This window comes from Lissotriton vulgaris, chromosome 3_1 (assembly GCF_964263255.1).
Source record: "Lissotriton vulgaris chromosome 3_1, aLisVul1.2, whole genome shotgun sequence".
Lineage (NCBI taxonomy): Eukaryota > Metazoa > Chordata > Amphibia > Caudata > Salamandridae > Lissotriton > Lissotriton vulgaris.
This window is the reverse complement of record NC_141689.1, coordinates 904,425,243-904,443,658: the sequence shown is the minus strand read 5'-3', so window position 1 is coordinate 904,443,658 and position 18,416 is coordinate 904,425,243. Positions and strand designations below refer to the sequence as shown.

Genomic DNA, 18,416 nt, shown 5'->3' with positions numbered 1-18,416 from the left:
CCATTAACTCTTCGACTAATCCTGTTCTGGACTCCATCCTTGAAGAGGTGCGTGGTCTTCAGCCTTTTATGTCTGCTACCAATGCTAAACTTCAGCAGATTGAGGAGCGCTGGGTGGTTATGGAAAATAAAGTTTTGAGCTTAGAACAACGTGTAAGCGATGTCCAAGACCTCTCAACTCGGATTCCACTATTGGAACAAGAAATCCACAAACTCAAACTTCATACCGAAGATTTGGAAAATCGCAATAGACGCAATAACCTACGCGTTTATGGTGTTCCGGAAAATTTGGAGGGGTCTGACATGGTCTCTTTTATTCGGAAATTTCTCCAGGAACTTTTGGAACTCCAACCATCGACTCATCCTCTCAACATCCAACGAGCACACCGTCTTGGCCGCATCAACTCCAATGCCTCCAAACCACGTGGAATCATCATGTTATTCTTGGAGTTCACAGAGTTAATGGCTGTATTGAAGGCCGCCAGGGCCAAACGTCGTCTCCAGTGGTCTGGTCATAACATTTTCATTTCCCAGGACCTCTCTTCTGCTACAAATGCTCGACGTAAGGAATTCCTGAACCTTCATCCTACGATGAGACAACTCAACATTCAGTAAGGAATTCTCCATCCCTGCTTCTGCAAGATCACACATAATGGTCGTACCAGGTCCTATGATGATCCACAGAAACTTCGCGAATATCTGCTAAGTGTCTCGCCTTCCACCATGGACACTGCTAGCTAATGCTTTTATGTCTTTCTTTGTTTTCTCTTTTTACAACCACTATTCTACCCTATTTAACTTTTCTTAACTTATCTTCCTTCTCTATCTTCGTTTAATATTTTCCTCACATCCTTGTGTTTCTCCTTTTTCATAATGTCCGTATCCTGTGTGCTCGTGGGACATGTCCTCTCTCTGGTGTACCCTCGTCTCACATGTTTTGGTTACTGTCTTCTTCTCAGATCAAGCCTTTGCGCCTTGATCTGTTTCCTTTTTCTCTTTCTCTATTTACGTATCTTTCCTCTCTCTCTCTCTTCTCTCTTTTTCTTTGCTTTCTTCTTCTTAAGTGGCCTCTACTGTTTTCTCTATTTGTCCGATTATTCTTCCCTCATTTTTTGATTCTTCTTCGCTTTCTTAAAATGAGCGTCCTACGATTCCACTGTTTAACTGTTATTTTTTGTCTCCCCCTCTGTAGTGATCTCCTCGCCTTATGTCGCCTCCATTTGTCGCCCATCCTCCCCTCCTCCCAACATGTGTAATTTTGTCTCTTGGAATGTTCGAGGTCTTGGTCACCCTGTCAAGCGTCAGAAGGTATTGTCTCACTTAACCAAATTTCATTCACAGGTTGTTTTCCTTCAGGAAACGCATTGCTCTGACATTGAATCTCTTAAGCTTAAGAGACATTGGGTGGGTCAGGTTGTGTTTTCTCCTGCCGTTAACAAAAAAGGAGGGGTTGCTATATTATTTCATAAGGCTTTAAATGCACAAATTATTTCCTCTCAAAATGATGATGAAGGTCGTTGGGCAATGGCAAAGGTTGTTATACACAACAAGACGATGGTTTTATTAAATATATATGGCCCTGTTCGTCCAGATCCCAAATTTTGGAAAGACATTAAATTGCTCATTGCATCTATAGATTGCCCTGATTTTATAGTAGCTGGTGTTTTTAACCAGTGGTTAGACCCTTTTTCAGATCGGTTGTCTTCGACTAAATTTCAACCTGACAAATCTCATAAGAGTTTTCAATCTGCCATTGCCTCACGTCCTATATATGATTCGTGGAAGGTGTGTAACCCTGATTTATTGGAATATACTTTTTTTTCTAATGTCCATCATACACGTTCGAGAATTGATTATATTATGATTAGTAAGTCTCTTCTTCCCTCCATTCTAAAATCTGTTATTGGTTCTATTTTTATCTCCGACCATGCCCCTGTATATACTACCCTTGATCTTTCCCTTAGCCCCTCTAAATTTAGTCGTTGGAAATGTAAATCTTTTCTTTTATCTGATGCCACTTTTATGAAAAAATGTACTGCGTTTTTTAATGAATACTTGTCCTTAAATGACCCCGCTGATACCTCCATTCCTAACACCTGGGATGCTTTTAAAGCTTCTTTTCGAGCTTTTACGATTTCCTATGTTTCTGCTAAAAAGAAGCTTAATAAGCAAAAGTATGAAGATCAACTCAAACAGATTAAAACTCTCGAACACATGTATTTCACCTCCAAATCCCCTTCTGCCCTTCAGGACTTGATTCTTGCCAAAACAACACTTAATAAAATTATCACTAATGAAGCCTGTCACACCCTCCTTAAAATAAAATCCAAATTTCATGGGGGCCAGAACAAAGCAGGGAAAATGTTGGCCAATTATTTGAAAATCAAGTCTGAACGCAAAGCTGTCGGCCCAATTTTTAATGATTCACTCAATAAACTAGTTACCTCCGATGAAGACATTGCTGAAGTATTTCACAACTATTACCAAGCCCTATATACAGATGACACTCACCCCTCTGATGTAAACTTAACAACATTTTTTGAAGGCCTTCCCTCCCCTCCATCCCTCCCTGTTGACTTTTCGCACTTAGAACGTGAAATTACTCTCCAGGAAATCACCACGGCCATTCATTCTCTCAAAAAATCAAAAGCTCCTGGCCCTGATGGTCTGCCTGTTGAATTTTATTCCTCCTTCCATTCCTTTTTTGCCCCTAAACTCCTTCAGTTATTTAATTCTTTTATTTTGGAGGCTAAAGCCTCTGGGTCCTTTTTGGATGCTCTCATCGTAATTATCCCCAAGCCTGATAAGGATCATTCCCAATGTAAAAATTACCGCCCCATATCCTTAATTAATTATGATTGTAAAATGTTTGCTAAAATCCTCGCCTCTCGCCTTGACTCCATTATCCCTCGCTTAATAAACACAGACCAGGTGGGATTTGTTAAGGGTAGACTCGCTGCCGATAATGCTCGTCTTTTTTCCAATGTTCTTGCTCACAGTAAAAATGTCAAAACCCCATTGGCAGCACTTTCTCTGGATGCTGAAAAAGCTTTCGACCGTATTAATTGGCAATATATGTTCCGTACCCTTAATTGGTTTGGTTTTGGCCCAAATTTTATATCCTTGGTTAAGCTCCTTTATTCATCCCCTCGTGCCAGTATTTTTGTTAACAACCAATTTTCCAGATTCTTTTCTTTGACCAGAGGCACGAGACAAGGTTGTCCCCTTTCCCCTTTATTATTTATTTTATGTCTTGAGCCCTTTCTACAGCGCATTCGTTCCAACCCCCATATCACTGGTATAAAATTTTCCTCTGTCGAAACTAAATTGTCAGCGTATGCTGACGATGTCCTCATTTACATGTCCAATCCCGAATCATCCCTCCCACCCTTTTTAAGTGAAGTTCAGTTGTATTCCTCAATATCAGGATATAAGCTCAATTTATCCAAAACGGAAGTGCTTCCCCTTAATTCACTGTGTTTTCAATACATGTTTAATAATACTGATTTTGCATGGTGCCCATCTAAAATTAAGTACCTTGGTATATGGTTCTCTTCCTCTCTAAAAGATACCCTTAAAATAACCTTTGATTCGTTGACTAATAAAATTCAATCCCTTCTGCAGATTTGGTCCCCCTTATTTCTCTCTTGGTGGGGTAGATTGGACACCATCAAAATGATGATTACCCCTCATGTTTTGTATACAGTTTCTATGCTCCCTTTCAAAATTCCTAAATCCTATTTTTCTCGTATTAATTCTATATGCACAAAATTTTTGTGGAATAATAGACATCCCCGCATTGGGTTACATAAGTTAATTCGACCTAAAAATGAAGGTGGTGTTCGTTTCCCTGATTTTGGCTCATATCACTCTGCCTTTTTGATCAAACAATCCTTCTCTTTGGCTTACAACTTCCTTGATACTCCTGTCCCTAAGTGGGTTCTTCTGGAACGCTCTCTTTTAAAAGATTTCTCCTTTCAACATGTTACTTTTATGTCAAATTGTACCTTTATATCTAAATATCCCATTCTGAAGTACTCCCAATCTACATTGCAAAATGTTTTCTCCTCTACTCTTTCCCCTCTACAATGTTTTTTATCCTCTGTAGTTTGGTACAACAAATTTCTTAGATATAAAGGTAAATCATTCTATTTTAAACACTGGAAAGAAAAGGATATAATGTTTGTACATCAGTTTTTCCTTGATTCCTCTCTTATTTCTTTTCCAGCTTTACAAAACATGTTTAGTTTACCTCCCTCATTTCTCGCTGAATATTCTATTATAACATCTGCTATTCAATCTCACTTATCCTCTTTATCTTCTTCCTCCGAATCTTTTTCTTCTTTCACTCCTGTCACTCCACTTTATCCTCTCTTTTCTACTCAACAACCTAAAGCTGCTCTTGTATATTCCCTTTTACTGTCCAATTCTTCTGTTCGCTCTAAATCTAAAGTAGAGACTGCTTGGGAAACCGATCTTGATGTCTCTCTTGACATTGCATTGTGGGATCGTTTATGGTCCAGAATCTTCAAAGTCTCCGTTGCTGCACGCATTACCCAATCCTTGCTTTTTATTTATCATAGAGTTGTTATTACCCCGGTTACTATTCATAAATTTTCTCCAACCTCTTCTCCTTTATGTTGGTCTTGTTCCAAAGTTACAGGTACTCTACAACACCAACTATACCAATGTTCCCCTGTTTTATCTTTTTGGAATGATGTTTGGAATATATGTATGAAAATGTTATCTCTTTCATCACAATTATCTTTTTTACGCATATTTTTAGGTTCTTTATCTGAAGATATTAATATTGTTACACCCTCTTCTGCTAAATTGTTTGACCTATTTATTGCACTTGCATTTAAAGTTATTTTATCGTGTTGGAAAGACAATTCAAAACTCTCGGTCCACACATGGTGGAATTATATTTGTGATGAACACAGAATTTCTATAGCCTCCTCTACCTCTGTTCCTTTGAAAATTAAATCCGATTTTTTATGGCTTCCCGTCACTTCCTATCTTTCCTCTAATCCCTCTCCCTTACCGCGTGCTCCTTGTCCCCCCTATGATCCCTTTGTTTACTTCCTTTTTCTCCTCTTTCTCCCCTCTACTCTTTCCTTTCCTCCTGCTTTCCTCTCTTTCTTTCTTTTTCCTTCTTCCCTTTCTCTATTTCTTTCTACCCTTCTTTTTCATATATAAATTCCTCTGGATTGATGTCCTTTATTATTATACTCATATGTACTTTTTTCTAATTTTTCATGACATGCTTTTTGTATCACTTTTCAATGCTTAATAAAAATTTCTTAAACAAAAAAAAAAATACTTGTGTGGTGTTCATTGAAGAATGGAGATGCCTACATGGCCTTTTTGTGAGTTCCACAGGTGGCCTGCCAGGCTGCGGGTGCAGTGGAGCCCCCACTCCTGCACTTCCACAGGAGGACTACCTGCTGCATTCAGAGATCACAGCTGGCTTGATGGCAGCCATTTTGATGAATGTGATTCCACTGATGCAGCAGGAGCATTTCAGCAAAATTGCAAAGCCAGCTAGCGTGTCTGATATTTCACACACACGCCTCTAAAATTGTGGTTTGTTTGTGAAATACAAAACAATCAGTGGTCCAAATGCATAGGGAAATGTCTCTCTCTGCATGGGGGGCCAGTGATCATGTTTCTTGCCATATTTGATGGTCCCTGGCAGGAAGAAGTGCATTGGAAGGCCCCTCCTTACGAATGACAGGAATATCAAAAGAATGGTCCAGCTGCCCTGTGCTGGATGACCAGCTGGGTCCTCAGTTTCTGAAGGCAAGACCAGTTGGGGCTTTGTAGCTGGAAACGTCTATGTGAGGCGGGGAATTTAAAGAAGTTGTCTATTTCCACCAAACCGTAAATAATGACCTTAGTCTGACAACCCAAAGCATTGAGTCTACTCCCATCCCCTGATGATCATTAGTCTGGATTTGTCTCTTCAAAAATGCTGAACTGGAATTTGGTGGGGGAGGGCTTATGTATTTAGTTGCATGTTTATTGAATGTTTCTTTATTTATTTTGGTGGTGTTTTTGTAGAGCATGAATCACATCTGACAGGTCTGAGAGTGACACATATAGGCTGGCACACAAAACAGATCAAGTATTCACTGCATATTGTGGTAATGGGATAACACGTAAATCAGCTACAGTGTGGCTCAATGGTTAGAGCGGCAGACCCTAATGCAGAGTTCTGGCCCGGGACCAGGGTTCAATTCCCGCCTCGGCGGGTCTTGGGCTCAATTTCCTCGGACCTGATAATTCTCGCCTCGGTGCCTATTCTAATCATGGGTCCCACGCTGCAACTCTGGGCAATAGCTTGCTTAACCTCCACACCGGCCCCAACAGCGCTAGGATGCCTGGCTTCACCCTGGGGGTGCCCAGGAGTGGACACTTCACAGGGAAAGCCAGGAGGGGTTCCACAGCAGTATGAGTAATAGCGCCAGGAAACCGCTTGGTGACAGAGCGCTCTACAAATACCTTGACATTTACATTTAAGCATATAGAATACAGAAAAAAACATAATTACTCATCCTTGTAGGAAATGGCAATATTACCAAGGAATCAGAGGTGATGCAATAAATAAGTATAGTGAGGAGGGCAGTGCGTCACACCCTGACAACAAGGATAAACGTTGGTAAGGTGTTGAAGAGGAAATACCAGAATGTGCTTTTCATCCACACAGGCAATCTGCTGAGTTCTGATGAGTGTTCTCATTAACTTTAAGTACCTTCAATCGTGGGTCATTGAGAACATTCAACACTAACCCGTCTTCACTCATGCTTTCATGAGTTCTTCTACAGGATGATGAGAAACACATCTTTTTAACCAAAACCTTCTTTGGCTTTTAGTTGTGTTCAACCCACGAAAACATCAGCAACATTCATTATGCAACAAAACTCTGTTTTATCATTCAAACATAACCTCATCAAAGTATTCTTTAAATAAATTACTCTTCCATTTGCAACTCCAGAACCCCTTACAACCTAACCCTGTCATGAGACACAATGCGCCTGCAAACCCTTAAAAATTATCTTATAAAATATTCAGGCTAAGCAACGGATAGATTAGTGTATAGGTTTCAGGATATCAATTGTGCCTAAGGAATAAGCATAACTGCACTATAGTAGTTTTCTATGGTCTCGCTCGATGCAATTTTGAGAGTGTAGTATTATCCCAGACTTCTTTAGGAATGTCCCTTTTCCAAGTATAATTTAACATTTCCTTCAGGTGACAATTTAAATAATGGAATTCCTTTACTTCATCACATTTACCAGAAGATCACAACAGCAGCATAATCAATGAACAAGCGCTACCACTCATAAGCACGGTGAAGATATACAATATTTCTTTGATAAAAAGAGAGCTCTGATAAGGACCAGCCCCTAACAATAACCCTAATAAAGATTAGTCCTGCAATACCTTCAAGACCTTTCACATCACAATGTTGAACCCATGATCAGAACCTCATGTTCGTCAAGTTGTACCCAGAAAAAAAAGTATTTAACTTCCATTGGAAGTAGACAGAGCCACTTTAATCAAGGATAGCAGTGCCACGCTGTACTCTAATATAAGAGATAGACATATGCCTTCCTTAAACACTCATTGTCATCAAACAAGAGATTATCATCCTACTTCAGAAGAAGCCAATAACCAACAATGAAAGTTCCTGCAAGTAGGGGAGAGGATACGGTGTAACGGCCAGAGTTGCCGACTTTGGAGCTGGGGAACCAAGTTCAATTCTTTGTTTTGGCTCAAGATCATGTATTTCTGGGCAAATCACAATCTCCCCGTGTCTACCAAAATGAATGTGTCCTTGTGTAATGCAACTGGTGCTCATGTAAAGCGCCCAATACCCTTAGGTCGAGTTCGCACTATATACAACTGCAAAAATAAGTACTTCCCCATATCCAAACTCCACTATCCTAACAGACTTAGCTGCACGTTGGCTTGACTGACTGACAGTATTTATATAGCACACACTAGCCAAATGGGTCACTTGGCATCCGTCCTAGAGTCTGCTAGCCTAAAAGAATTGCCCTACCCTTTTAGGTCGAGCTGGACTAGCATCCGTAGGATGCTGTCCAAGTTCGACAACTATAGTCATCGACTTCGGGGGAATTAGGGACAAGAGGGTGCCACGCGCTTTAACCTGTGGATTTGACCTCGTGCACGCGCACGTCGGCTCCGTCCACATTCGCAGCAATTCCCGCACCGTGCACATCCCCACACATGCGTGTGCATACACACAGACAGACACTCGCTCGCTCACACACACACACACACTCCCCCCCTCCCGCCGCAGTCATCGGGCTCTTTTAAGCACACACACGCATACACACACGCATACACACAGACTCCAAGACACATACACACACGCACACTCACACACATACAGAGCCCCCCGCCGCCCCACGCACACACACATGCCCCCCGCCCTCGCAGCTCAGCAAAGGCCCCCACTCACCGGTACTCGTCTCCAGGCGAGGGCTCGTTGCAGGCGGCAGCGGTCTCATCCTTCTGTGCGTGCGAGGCTCTCACCTCACGGAAGCCCGCCCGGGCTTCCGGTGTGTCTTGACGTCCCGCCCCCGGCCTGCCTGACTTCCGCCCGGGATTGTAAACCTTGTTTTTATTTATCTAGCGCTTGTTTTAACTCTTTTGTGCAACTTGGACAAAAACGTGCTATTAGTCGCAGGAACATTCACGTGTAGGGGGAACGACCGATTCGTCTCTTTTAAAGTAGAAAATGTTGACATTTTGATCCAATAGAGTGGTTTTGAAGGTCTTTTAGTTAATCTGCGGGTTGAATCTTCTTACCTTGACGTTTTCCTTGCCTGAAATAGATGGCGTGCCTGCTACCATTGCTCAAGGGGGGATGCTGGTGTAAAGTCGCTCACTTGCATAGCCGTGTACCCTGCCTGTAAACCGTGAACACTGCCTTCTCTGCTTCGCTCAAGCAGTGCTGTTCCGGCAGTCTGTCTGGGTTTAACGTTTTTCTCATCAAATAAACAAAATGTGTGCCGGATGTGAGGTTTGCAGCTTCGGTTTACCAAGAGCATCCAGATCGTGAAGGCACATACCTGTATATATTTGTCACTCCACTTATGTTAATGCTTTTTTATTTGTTTACTTTTTAGTGTATTTTTTTGTTTTTTAAATATAGCGCAAAAAATCAACCAAAGGTATTTCGAGTGCTTTACATGAGTACAATTTACATTACACAAGGTCACACATGCTGTTTATAAGCATGGGGAGATTAAGTGATCTGCCCAGAATCACAGGATGTTGACCTGAACCCGGTTCCCCCAGTTCCACAGTCTGCAGCTTCCTGCCCTGAGGCCACATCCTGGGCAGTGGGGGGAAAAGCATTATGTTTTCCTTTCACTGCTGATCATGCGACTGGTGAAAGTGACGTGGAGGAGGAGGTTCTTTGCCACACATGGACACCACCACTGCCATACACACACGGACACCACCACTGCCATGCACACACGGACACCACCACTGCCATGCACACATGGACACCACCACTGCCATGCACACATGGACACCACCACTGCCATGCACACACAGACACCACCATTGCCATGCACACACGGACACCACCACTGCCATGCACACACAGACACCACCACTGTCATGCACACACAGACACCACCACTGCCATACACACACGGAAACCACCACTGTCATGCACACACAGACACCACCACTGCCATGCACACACAGACACCACCACAGCCATGCACACACAGACACCACCACTGCCATGCACACACGGAAACCACCACTGCCATGCACACACAGACACCACCACTGTCATGCACACACAGACACCACCACTGTCATGCACACACGGACACCACCACTACCATACACACACGGACACCACCACTGCCATGCAAACACAAACACCACCACAGCCATGCACACACAGACACCACCACTGTCATGCACACACAGACACCACCACTGTCATGCACACACGGACACCACCACTGTCATGCACACACGGAAACCACCACTGCCATGCACACACGGAAACCACCACTGCCATGCACACACAGACACCACCACTGTCATGCACACACGGACACCACCACTACCATACACACACGGAAACCACCACTGCCATGCACACACAGACACCACCACTGCCATGCACACACAGACACCACCACCGCCATGCACACACGGAAACCACCACTACCACTGCCATACACACACGGACACCACCACTGCCATGCACACACAGACACCACCACTGTCATGCACACACGGACACCACCACTGTCATGCACACACGGACACCACCACTGCCATACACACACGGAAACCACCACTGCCATGCACACACAGACACCACCACTGCCATGCACACACAGACACCACCACAGCCATGCACACACAGACACCACCACTGCCATGCACACACAGACACCACCACTGTCATGCACACACGGACACCACCACTGCCATACACACCACCACTGCCATGCACACCACCACTGCCATGCACACACAGACACCACCACTGCCATGCACACACGGAAACCACCACTGCCATGCACACACGGAAACCACCACTGCCATGCACACACAGACACCACCACTGCCATGCACACACGGACACCACCACTGCCATACACACACGGACACCACCACTGCCATGCACACACAGACACCACCACAGCCATGCACACACAGACACCACCACTGCCATACACACACGGACACCACCACTGCCATGCACACACAGACACCACCACTGCCCTGCACACACGGACACCAAAAAAAAAAATGTAATGCAAAGCATTGTCATTTACAATGCCAGTAACTCAAACTTTAATGCTGCGAGACCTATTGCATTGCAAATGCTTGTTTTCTAATGGTGGTCAGTGAGGGAGAGAATCTGTTTTGCAACAGATGCAAGTTCAACAGAGTGGGGGTCTTATACACATTCACAACAAAAGTAGAGGTGGAACTTGGGCACTTATGACAGAGTTTCCTAACTACTTGAATGGTTTTGACAAGGAAGATAAGGATGTAACCCAGGAAAGAGATAAGAGCACCAGATAACTGAGGCATTCTAAGGTGAGACAGGGAGCACATTCAACACACTGCAGGCTTCAGTGACATAGTCATGTTCATTCGGTCACTAACTACCCTGACACCCGCTTTTTGGATCTTTGGGGCTCACACAATGGGCCTGAGGAAGCCCGCTGTGCAGTGTGCTCAATGTTTTTTTTATCACAACAGTAGATGACTAGGCTTCAGTTTTCCGAGATGGAAATAGCAGTTCATAACTATTGCAATAATCTGGCTACCAATGTGATTTACAAGTCAATTATAACAACAGGGTGTGTGACTTTTTCTACAGGCTGGAAACGCAGGCTAGATAAAAAGTGACTCCTGTTGCAGCCAAAGATGATGACCTCCCGTTTGAGCTACTTAGCTATCTGTAATGGTCGACAGGTAAACCAGGATCTCTTCCTATAGATAGAGATGGACTTTGAATAGCGTAACAAAGAATTCACTGCTACACACACTACTCCATAATGGTTTTCCTGTTAGATCCCCTCCTATGCAACTCCATCCCTAGTCAGGTCTGAGAAACCCACTTACTCAGATCAGATGCACACTAGAGAACCGTCCCTTTCTAATCTCTAAAACACCATTGCCACCCCCCTCCCCCATTGCCTCAGTTCATCGTCCCCCTCTTTGAGGCATATTTATGTAAATATGTACGTCATGTAAGGATGCTGTAAACGTTTTGCATCTTTTTGTAGTATGTCCCACCACCTACAACTCATCATTTCAAAGTTACTTCTATGTTACAACCCAAACAACACCTTTTGTTAGCTGTCACCTCTGTCACTAAGTAAATCATTTCTGGAAGAAGAGCTTCCATCCTCTCAGTAAATACAAAAACAAAGACAAACAAGGACACCACCGTCATAGCAGATGAGGCCAGAGGAGGAAACTTCAGGTACTATTAGATTGTTATTGTAGATTAACTGAGTCTGCAGTTAATGTAAGGCTAGTGACCAAAACTTTCTCTTCAATTCTCATCATGGCTCATGAACACAGGCCAAGTAGTTCAAGGGACATATGCACAAAGAAAAAGAACCAAACGATTACGATGATTAGTAGACAAATATGCAGGTCATTAGTTCCTCAAAGAAAGACAGCACAATAAGGAAAAAAAGGCCTCTAAAACTCTCAAAAAAATGTCCTTGTGGAAGCACAGCAGCACATAAGTTTACACAATTATTTTTATATGCACACCACATTATAAATTTCAAACAGACAGCCATAGATATATAGCCGGGTCTGGTGGCTCAGTGGACTAATGCGACCTCATGGTCACAGGTTCAAATCCTGGCGGGTCCACTCAGCCTTTCTTCCAACTGAGGTCGATAAAATGAGTACAGTAATCTGTTATTCAGCGTTAAGAGACCTCTGGGTGAACGTGCGCTTTACAAATACCTATGTTATGTTATATATATATATATATATATATATATGCAGCATGATATATACCCTTGCAAGAACGAAATTCCATATTTGCACATTTGCACTGCAACGGTCTTTGACTCATTTGACACTCGATTCATGCACCTCTTCAGAAACAGAGCTCCTTACACGTCACAAGAAACTCTTCGTGAAGAAATACTTTCCATTCAATCACTGTATATATTTATATCCACCTCCAAGACGGTTGAAACTCCCAGTCTGCCTCAGACCCGCTCCCCAATCAACACAGCACTAGTTAACTCTGACTTCGTGCTGCAAACACTAAGCATTGTGAAAGCTTCGTGCTAAATTACCGTGCATCCACTTTTTGATAACACGTCACTCACGTACTTCACGTCATGTTAGTGCCTTGCAATATGTTTTCATCGTTAAGCGGCGTAGGTCACCAAAATCATGGCGGAAAGGTACATACTTGTCAAGTGCTGTGCTCGTGCACATACTCCTGCCGAAGCCGCGCACGCCCATCTGCCGGAAGTACGGCACGCAGGGCATATTAGCAGCAATGATCGCCAACGAATCCGAAGGGTTCACAAAGAAACCATTCTGTCCCAGAATCATGTATCGATCCTGAAAAAGAGAAGGGAGAAAGAGGTGTGAACCATTTTTTTTTCTTTGTCAAGGCATTGCATTTGAAAGATACAACTTGTATTTTCTTTAAATTTTAGCCAGCAAAGGGTGGAAAAGCAGCTTGTTTTTTTTAATACATACTTTTCCCATACCAAATCTAAACATCTAAACACTCGAAAAATGTATTAATCTGTCGATTGTTACCTTAAAGTTTTAGACTATAACCCTATACAATGTTGAAAAATTCAACCTGACAATTGCCTACTAGTTTTAACTTGCAATGGAAAGATGGATGTGTGAGGTGACAGGACCTGGCAAAGTCAGCAGTCATCATTTCATTTTTTAGGAGGGGGCAATTTTATACAGTTTAAAGTGTGAGTCTGGCTATTGAGGATGATTCCTCATTAGTCAATAGCTTGATAATACATAGAAAAACAACAGTTGATGGACAGAATGCAGAACAATGTCATACATTCTCCCCAGTACAGAGATCTGGGCCTAAATCCATCGTTTTTTTGTTCACTACACCAGCCAGTTCAGACATGGCCATATGCAAATCAGCCTTGACCCTGTGCCTCATGGGAACAGTTCAGCTCGAACTGCCAAGCCCTGTCTACCCTGGACCGGAATCAAGCATCCTAGGACCAATTTCTGGCTATCAGCCGTCTTCAGCCAGGATAGCTTGACTCCAGTGGTGTGGAGAGCATGGGACTCACGTCTGAGCATACCCATCCCACTCGGGGTGACAAATGCAAAAATAACAGTTGATGGACAGAATGCAGAACAAAGTCATACATTCACCCCAGTACAGAGACCTGGGCCTAAATCCATTGTTTCTTTTGCTCACCACACCACCCCAGTTCAGACATGGCCATATGAAAATCAGCCTTGACCCTGTGCCTCATGGGAACAGTTCAACCCGAACTGCCAAGCCATGTCTTCCCTGGACCGGAATCAAGCATCCTAGGACTGGTTTCTGGCTATCAGCCGTCTTCAGCTAGGATAACTTGACTCCAGTGGCGTGGAGAGCACAGGACTCACGTCTGAGCATACCCGTCCCACTCGGGGTGACAAATGCAAAAACAAAAGTTGATGGACAGAATGCAGAACAATGTCATACATTCACCCCAGTAAGGAGATCTGGGCCTAAATCCATGCTTTTTTGCTCACCACACCACCCCAGTTCAGACATGGCCATATACAAATCAGCCTTGACCGTGTGCCTCATGGGAACAGTCCAGCCCGAGCTTCCAAGCCATGTCTTCCCTGGACCAGAATCAAGCATCCTAGGCCTGGTTTCTGGCTATCAGCCGTCTACAGCCAGTTTAGCTTTACTTCAGTGGCGTGGGGAGCACGGGACTCACGTCTGATCATACCCGTCCCACTCGGGGTGACAAATGCAAAAACAACAGTTGATGGACAGCTGATGAGTATTATGAATCCGAAACCGGTCCCAGGATGCTTGTTTCCGGTCCAGGGAAGACATGGCTTGGCAGTTCGGGTTGGACTGTTCCCATGAGGCACAGGGTCAGAATGATTTGCCTATGGCCATGTCTGAACTGGGGTGGTGGAGTGAGCTAAAGAATGGTGATGAATTAAACCCAGATCAGTTGACTGGGGGTGAGTGTTTGATTTGCTCAAAAGCTCCGTCCATCATCCCCTTTGGTATTGCTTTGTTCGCCCTATGTTGGCAGGGGATGCCCAGACGTGGGTCCCTTGCTTACCCTACCACTGGATTCAAGATAGCCTGGCTGATGAGGATTATGAATCCAAAACCGGTCCCAGGAGGCTTATTTCCGGTCCAGCGAAGACATGGCTTAGCAGTTCGGGCTAGACTGTTCCCATGAGGCACAGGGTCAGACTGATTTGCATATGGCCATGTCTGGACTGGGGTGGTGGAGTGAGCTAAAGAGTGGTGATGGATTAAACCCAGAACTGTTGACTGGGGGTGAGTGTTTGATTTGCTCAAAAGCTCCGTCCATCATCCCCTTTGGTAGCGCCTTGATAATATATGGGCCTCATTAGGATATTGGTCGTACCGCCACCGACAGGCCATCAGTGGTTGTCCAACCAACATCCAGCAGAGCGGTTCGACCGCTGCATAATGATGTGGTCGGTCCAACCGCATCGGTCAGAGGGATTGACTTACACTTCCGACGGGCTCAAGCCCGTTGGTTGGATCATATTCCCTACAATCACTGAAGGGATTAATCAATCCAGGAGTACTCCAGATACAAAAATGACTATAGTAGCTTTCCAGGAGTTCTCTCATGCGTTTTTATCTACACAAAGTACATTTCCAAATATGCATATGCTTAACAAAAGTGGATTATTAAACACATCATAACTTTTTTGCTACATGGTGCAAATAGTTTTCCCTGTGGACAAACACATTCCCCATCACACTGTATCCAGGGCAGGAATAGGCCAGGAAAATGTTTGTGAAAAACAAGTTTGTGGGTGCTCACCAACTTTGCAATGTATTCCCACCATTGACCACCGACTCCATGGCTCTGTGGGCAGATTTAGGCCCAAGTAAATTATCCCTTAGCATTGTACTGTTACCTAGCACTTAATTAACAAGTACACTTTTTAAATTTGTACAGCTGGGTTCCATCCATGGCTTTGTGAATTCAACTGTGTGTTGTTTCTGAGGCCTGATAAAAAGCTCCAGAACCATGTGCGCTGTGTTTAAAATATTAACGTTTTTGAGAAGGGAGTTGGCTGGTACTGAAAGGTAAACTATACTTCTAAATGAGATATTGCAATTTAACTTAAGTTTTTATCAATTGGTCCGCCACAGAGTGGCGAAATTAAAAAGGTTGTCTCGTCCATTAAGAACAAAATATAATTAAGGCTCTTTGTTTTCCGTTTTTACTGATTTTTATAGATAAACACAGACAGAAAACATTAATTTTTTTTGTCTGTATTTTTTTTTAAATTGTATAAACAGAAATTGGGTTGCATTTTGAGTAATTCTAAATACTGTTTGCCATGACTGCCAGACCAATAGATGTGTGGATTGATAGACAAGGGGGTTAAAGAAGAAAGGAATTTTTGTAAAGTGGCCTTAACAGCAGTAGATATGCACAAGGTTGATATTGAAATTTGCATATGTTCATATAAGTCCACTGATTTTTCTTCTGCGGGTGTTCACAGCCTTGCAACCTGCCAGAAATTTAAGCATGACTGCTTATTTATCGGTTAAATAAATGTGGAAACATACTAATTTCAGCTAATTTTTCCACAAAAACCAAAATGAATATGGATAAATAAATGCCATAAAAGCGGGAGCCCTAAATATAATTAACATTTTTAATAGCAAGGCTTTCAGCCGTACTGAAGCCTTCTCTCATAAAGGGTAGCATCGTTTTTTCACAGAATTATTTTTCTGGTGTGGAGGTCGTTGTGGTGGTTATTGGAAATCAGTCCAAGGTAAAAAATCTATTTCAACCTGTACAGTCCAAAATGTAAAATTCCATTTTTGCTTTCTCAGACCGTATGAGAGAAATAACGATTACTTCAATTTTCAGTCAGCTGCTTTCAGGGGAGTTTACAGTGCTGTCTAGGTAAAAGGGAGTTTAATTATAAAAGGAAATGATTAAGTAAAATATTTGCCTTCAATTAGGAAGGCCCATTAAACATAATGTCCTGCCAAGGGAAGAGGGAGTGAGGCCAGTCAGTGTTGTGCGCTCATATAAAAACTGAGGGCCCGATTCACAAAGCCATTTGCTCTAGTAAAACAGCTTTACAAGCACAAATGGCAGGATTTATGACTGCAAGGAATTAACAAAAGTTGACATTGCAGTCACAAATCCAGTTCCTTTTGCATGATGTTATCTCACAACAGCAGAAAATTAACTGAGAATGAATTCCACACAAGATGTTTGGGTGGTCATTTCAAGGAATGTTTAGTCTTGAAAGTTTGTGACCCCACAAAACATATGAGTCTGTGCGTGGCCATTCATAAACTCCCAAATGACTCTTTCCCGCCATGACAGACAAAGGTAAATTCCATTCCAGGCTGAGAAAGAGTAATGGAATACCACAAATATTGTGTGAGTGTAGGATAAGGGGCTTCTCCATTAGAAAATATATTTATCCTGTGGGAAAAAAAACATGAATGAAAGCATTGTCATTTTAGCAGGTGTAATTGTACACTGCGTACAGATTTGACAGCAGACATACTAAAACACAAGCAAAAACAAGAATTCACAAAAGCTTTCCTGAAGTATGCCTAAAAATCTTTGACTACTGTAGCTTTCCAGGTGTACTTTCAGAAGGTTTTGTGAATTTGAAAAGGCAAAATTCTGCACCCATGTGAAGGTGTTAAACCCGTAGGTGCAGATGTCACCTTTTTTGTGGATTGGGCCCTGGGTATTAGTCTTTCCTGCCTACCCGATTCAGCCTCATGAAGTAAGTTGGATTTTGTGACAGCATGTGTGTGTATTTGTGTTGGCGGTAGTTTGAAGAGAGTCTTTAAAATTCATTTGTTCTTCAGAGAGCAGGGGTAAGAAGAGAAGAAAAGGACTTTTGGCCTCCAAAGGCCTCTGATCAAAGAAGCCTTGTCTCAGCCTTGTCTGTAGCACATAAACATCTTGGAGATTTTCAGCCACAAGACACACTCCAAGCAGAATAAGTGTCATATCACCTTAAATGAGAGCCTAGGGCCAGATATACGACCCACCAATTTGCGACTCGCAAATTGAGTCGCATTTGCGACTCGCAAAGTGAGATGCACAACTGTGTCTGCGAGTGTTTTGCGGCTTCAAATGCGGTCGCAAAACAATAGTACATGGCATGATGACTTGTTATTAGGAAGTGACACCCCGTTCTAATCGCGAGAGTTGCAAGTGATTCGAAAATAGCATTTGCACATGACATTACCCTTTTTTTGCAGACACAAATGGGAGGATCTCCTGTTTGCGGCCGCAAAAAATGGTCGTACATCTGGACACTGGTCTTTAGCAGGGATTTTATGGAAAATTCAGAAGAGCTTTCTACCAATGCTATGGGTTTGCAATCAGCCTCCTGACTGGAACCCAAGAACAGAGGAGTCAACAGCACTGAAAGCTCTGTGGTCTGCCTCAGGTGGTTACTGCCTGGATGAATCCTGCAGGACACTTGGAGTGGACTGATCCTGAGGTCCGGACTGTCTGAACGGCTCCTTTCATGCCCGCCTGAGAGTGTTGAAGAGACCCTAGCAGACAAGGATCTAGGAGACTACTAATGCAGTATTAAGTTTTCAGTGCTTGAGAAACTGACATGAAAAATGTGCATCTTCCCTCT

General features: G+C 43.1%; 1 protein-coding gene across 1 annotated transcript in view; it reads right to left on the bottom strand.

Annotated features, from left to right (window-relative positions):
• Positions 1-18,416, bottom strand: part of PGM5 (phosphoglucomutase 5) — an 832,754-nt gene that overhangs the window by 542,427 nt on the left and 271,911 nt on the right. Inside the window, exon 6 of the mRNA XM_086961233.1 lies at positions 12,973-13,127. Within this exon, the coding sequence (XP_086817359.1) occupies positions 12,973-13,127 (155 nt within the window). The remainder of the gene's footprint in view (positions 1-12,972; positions 13,128-18,416) is intronic.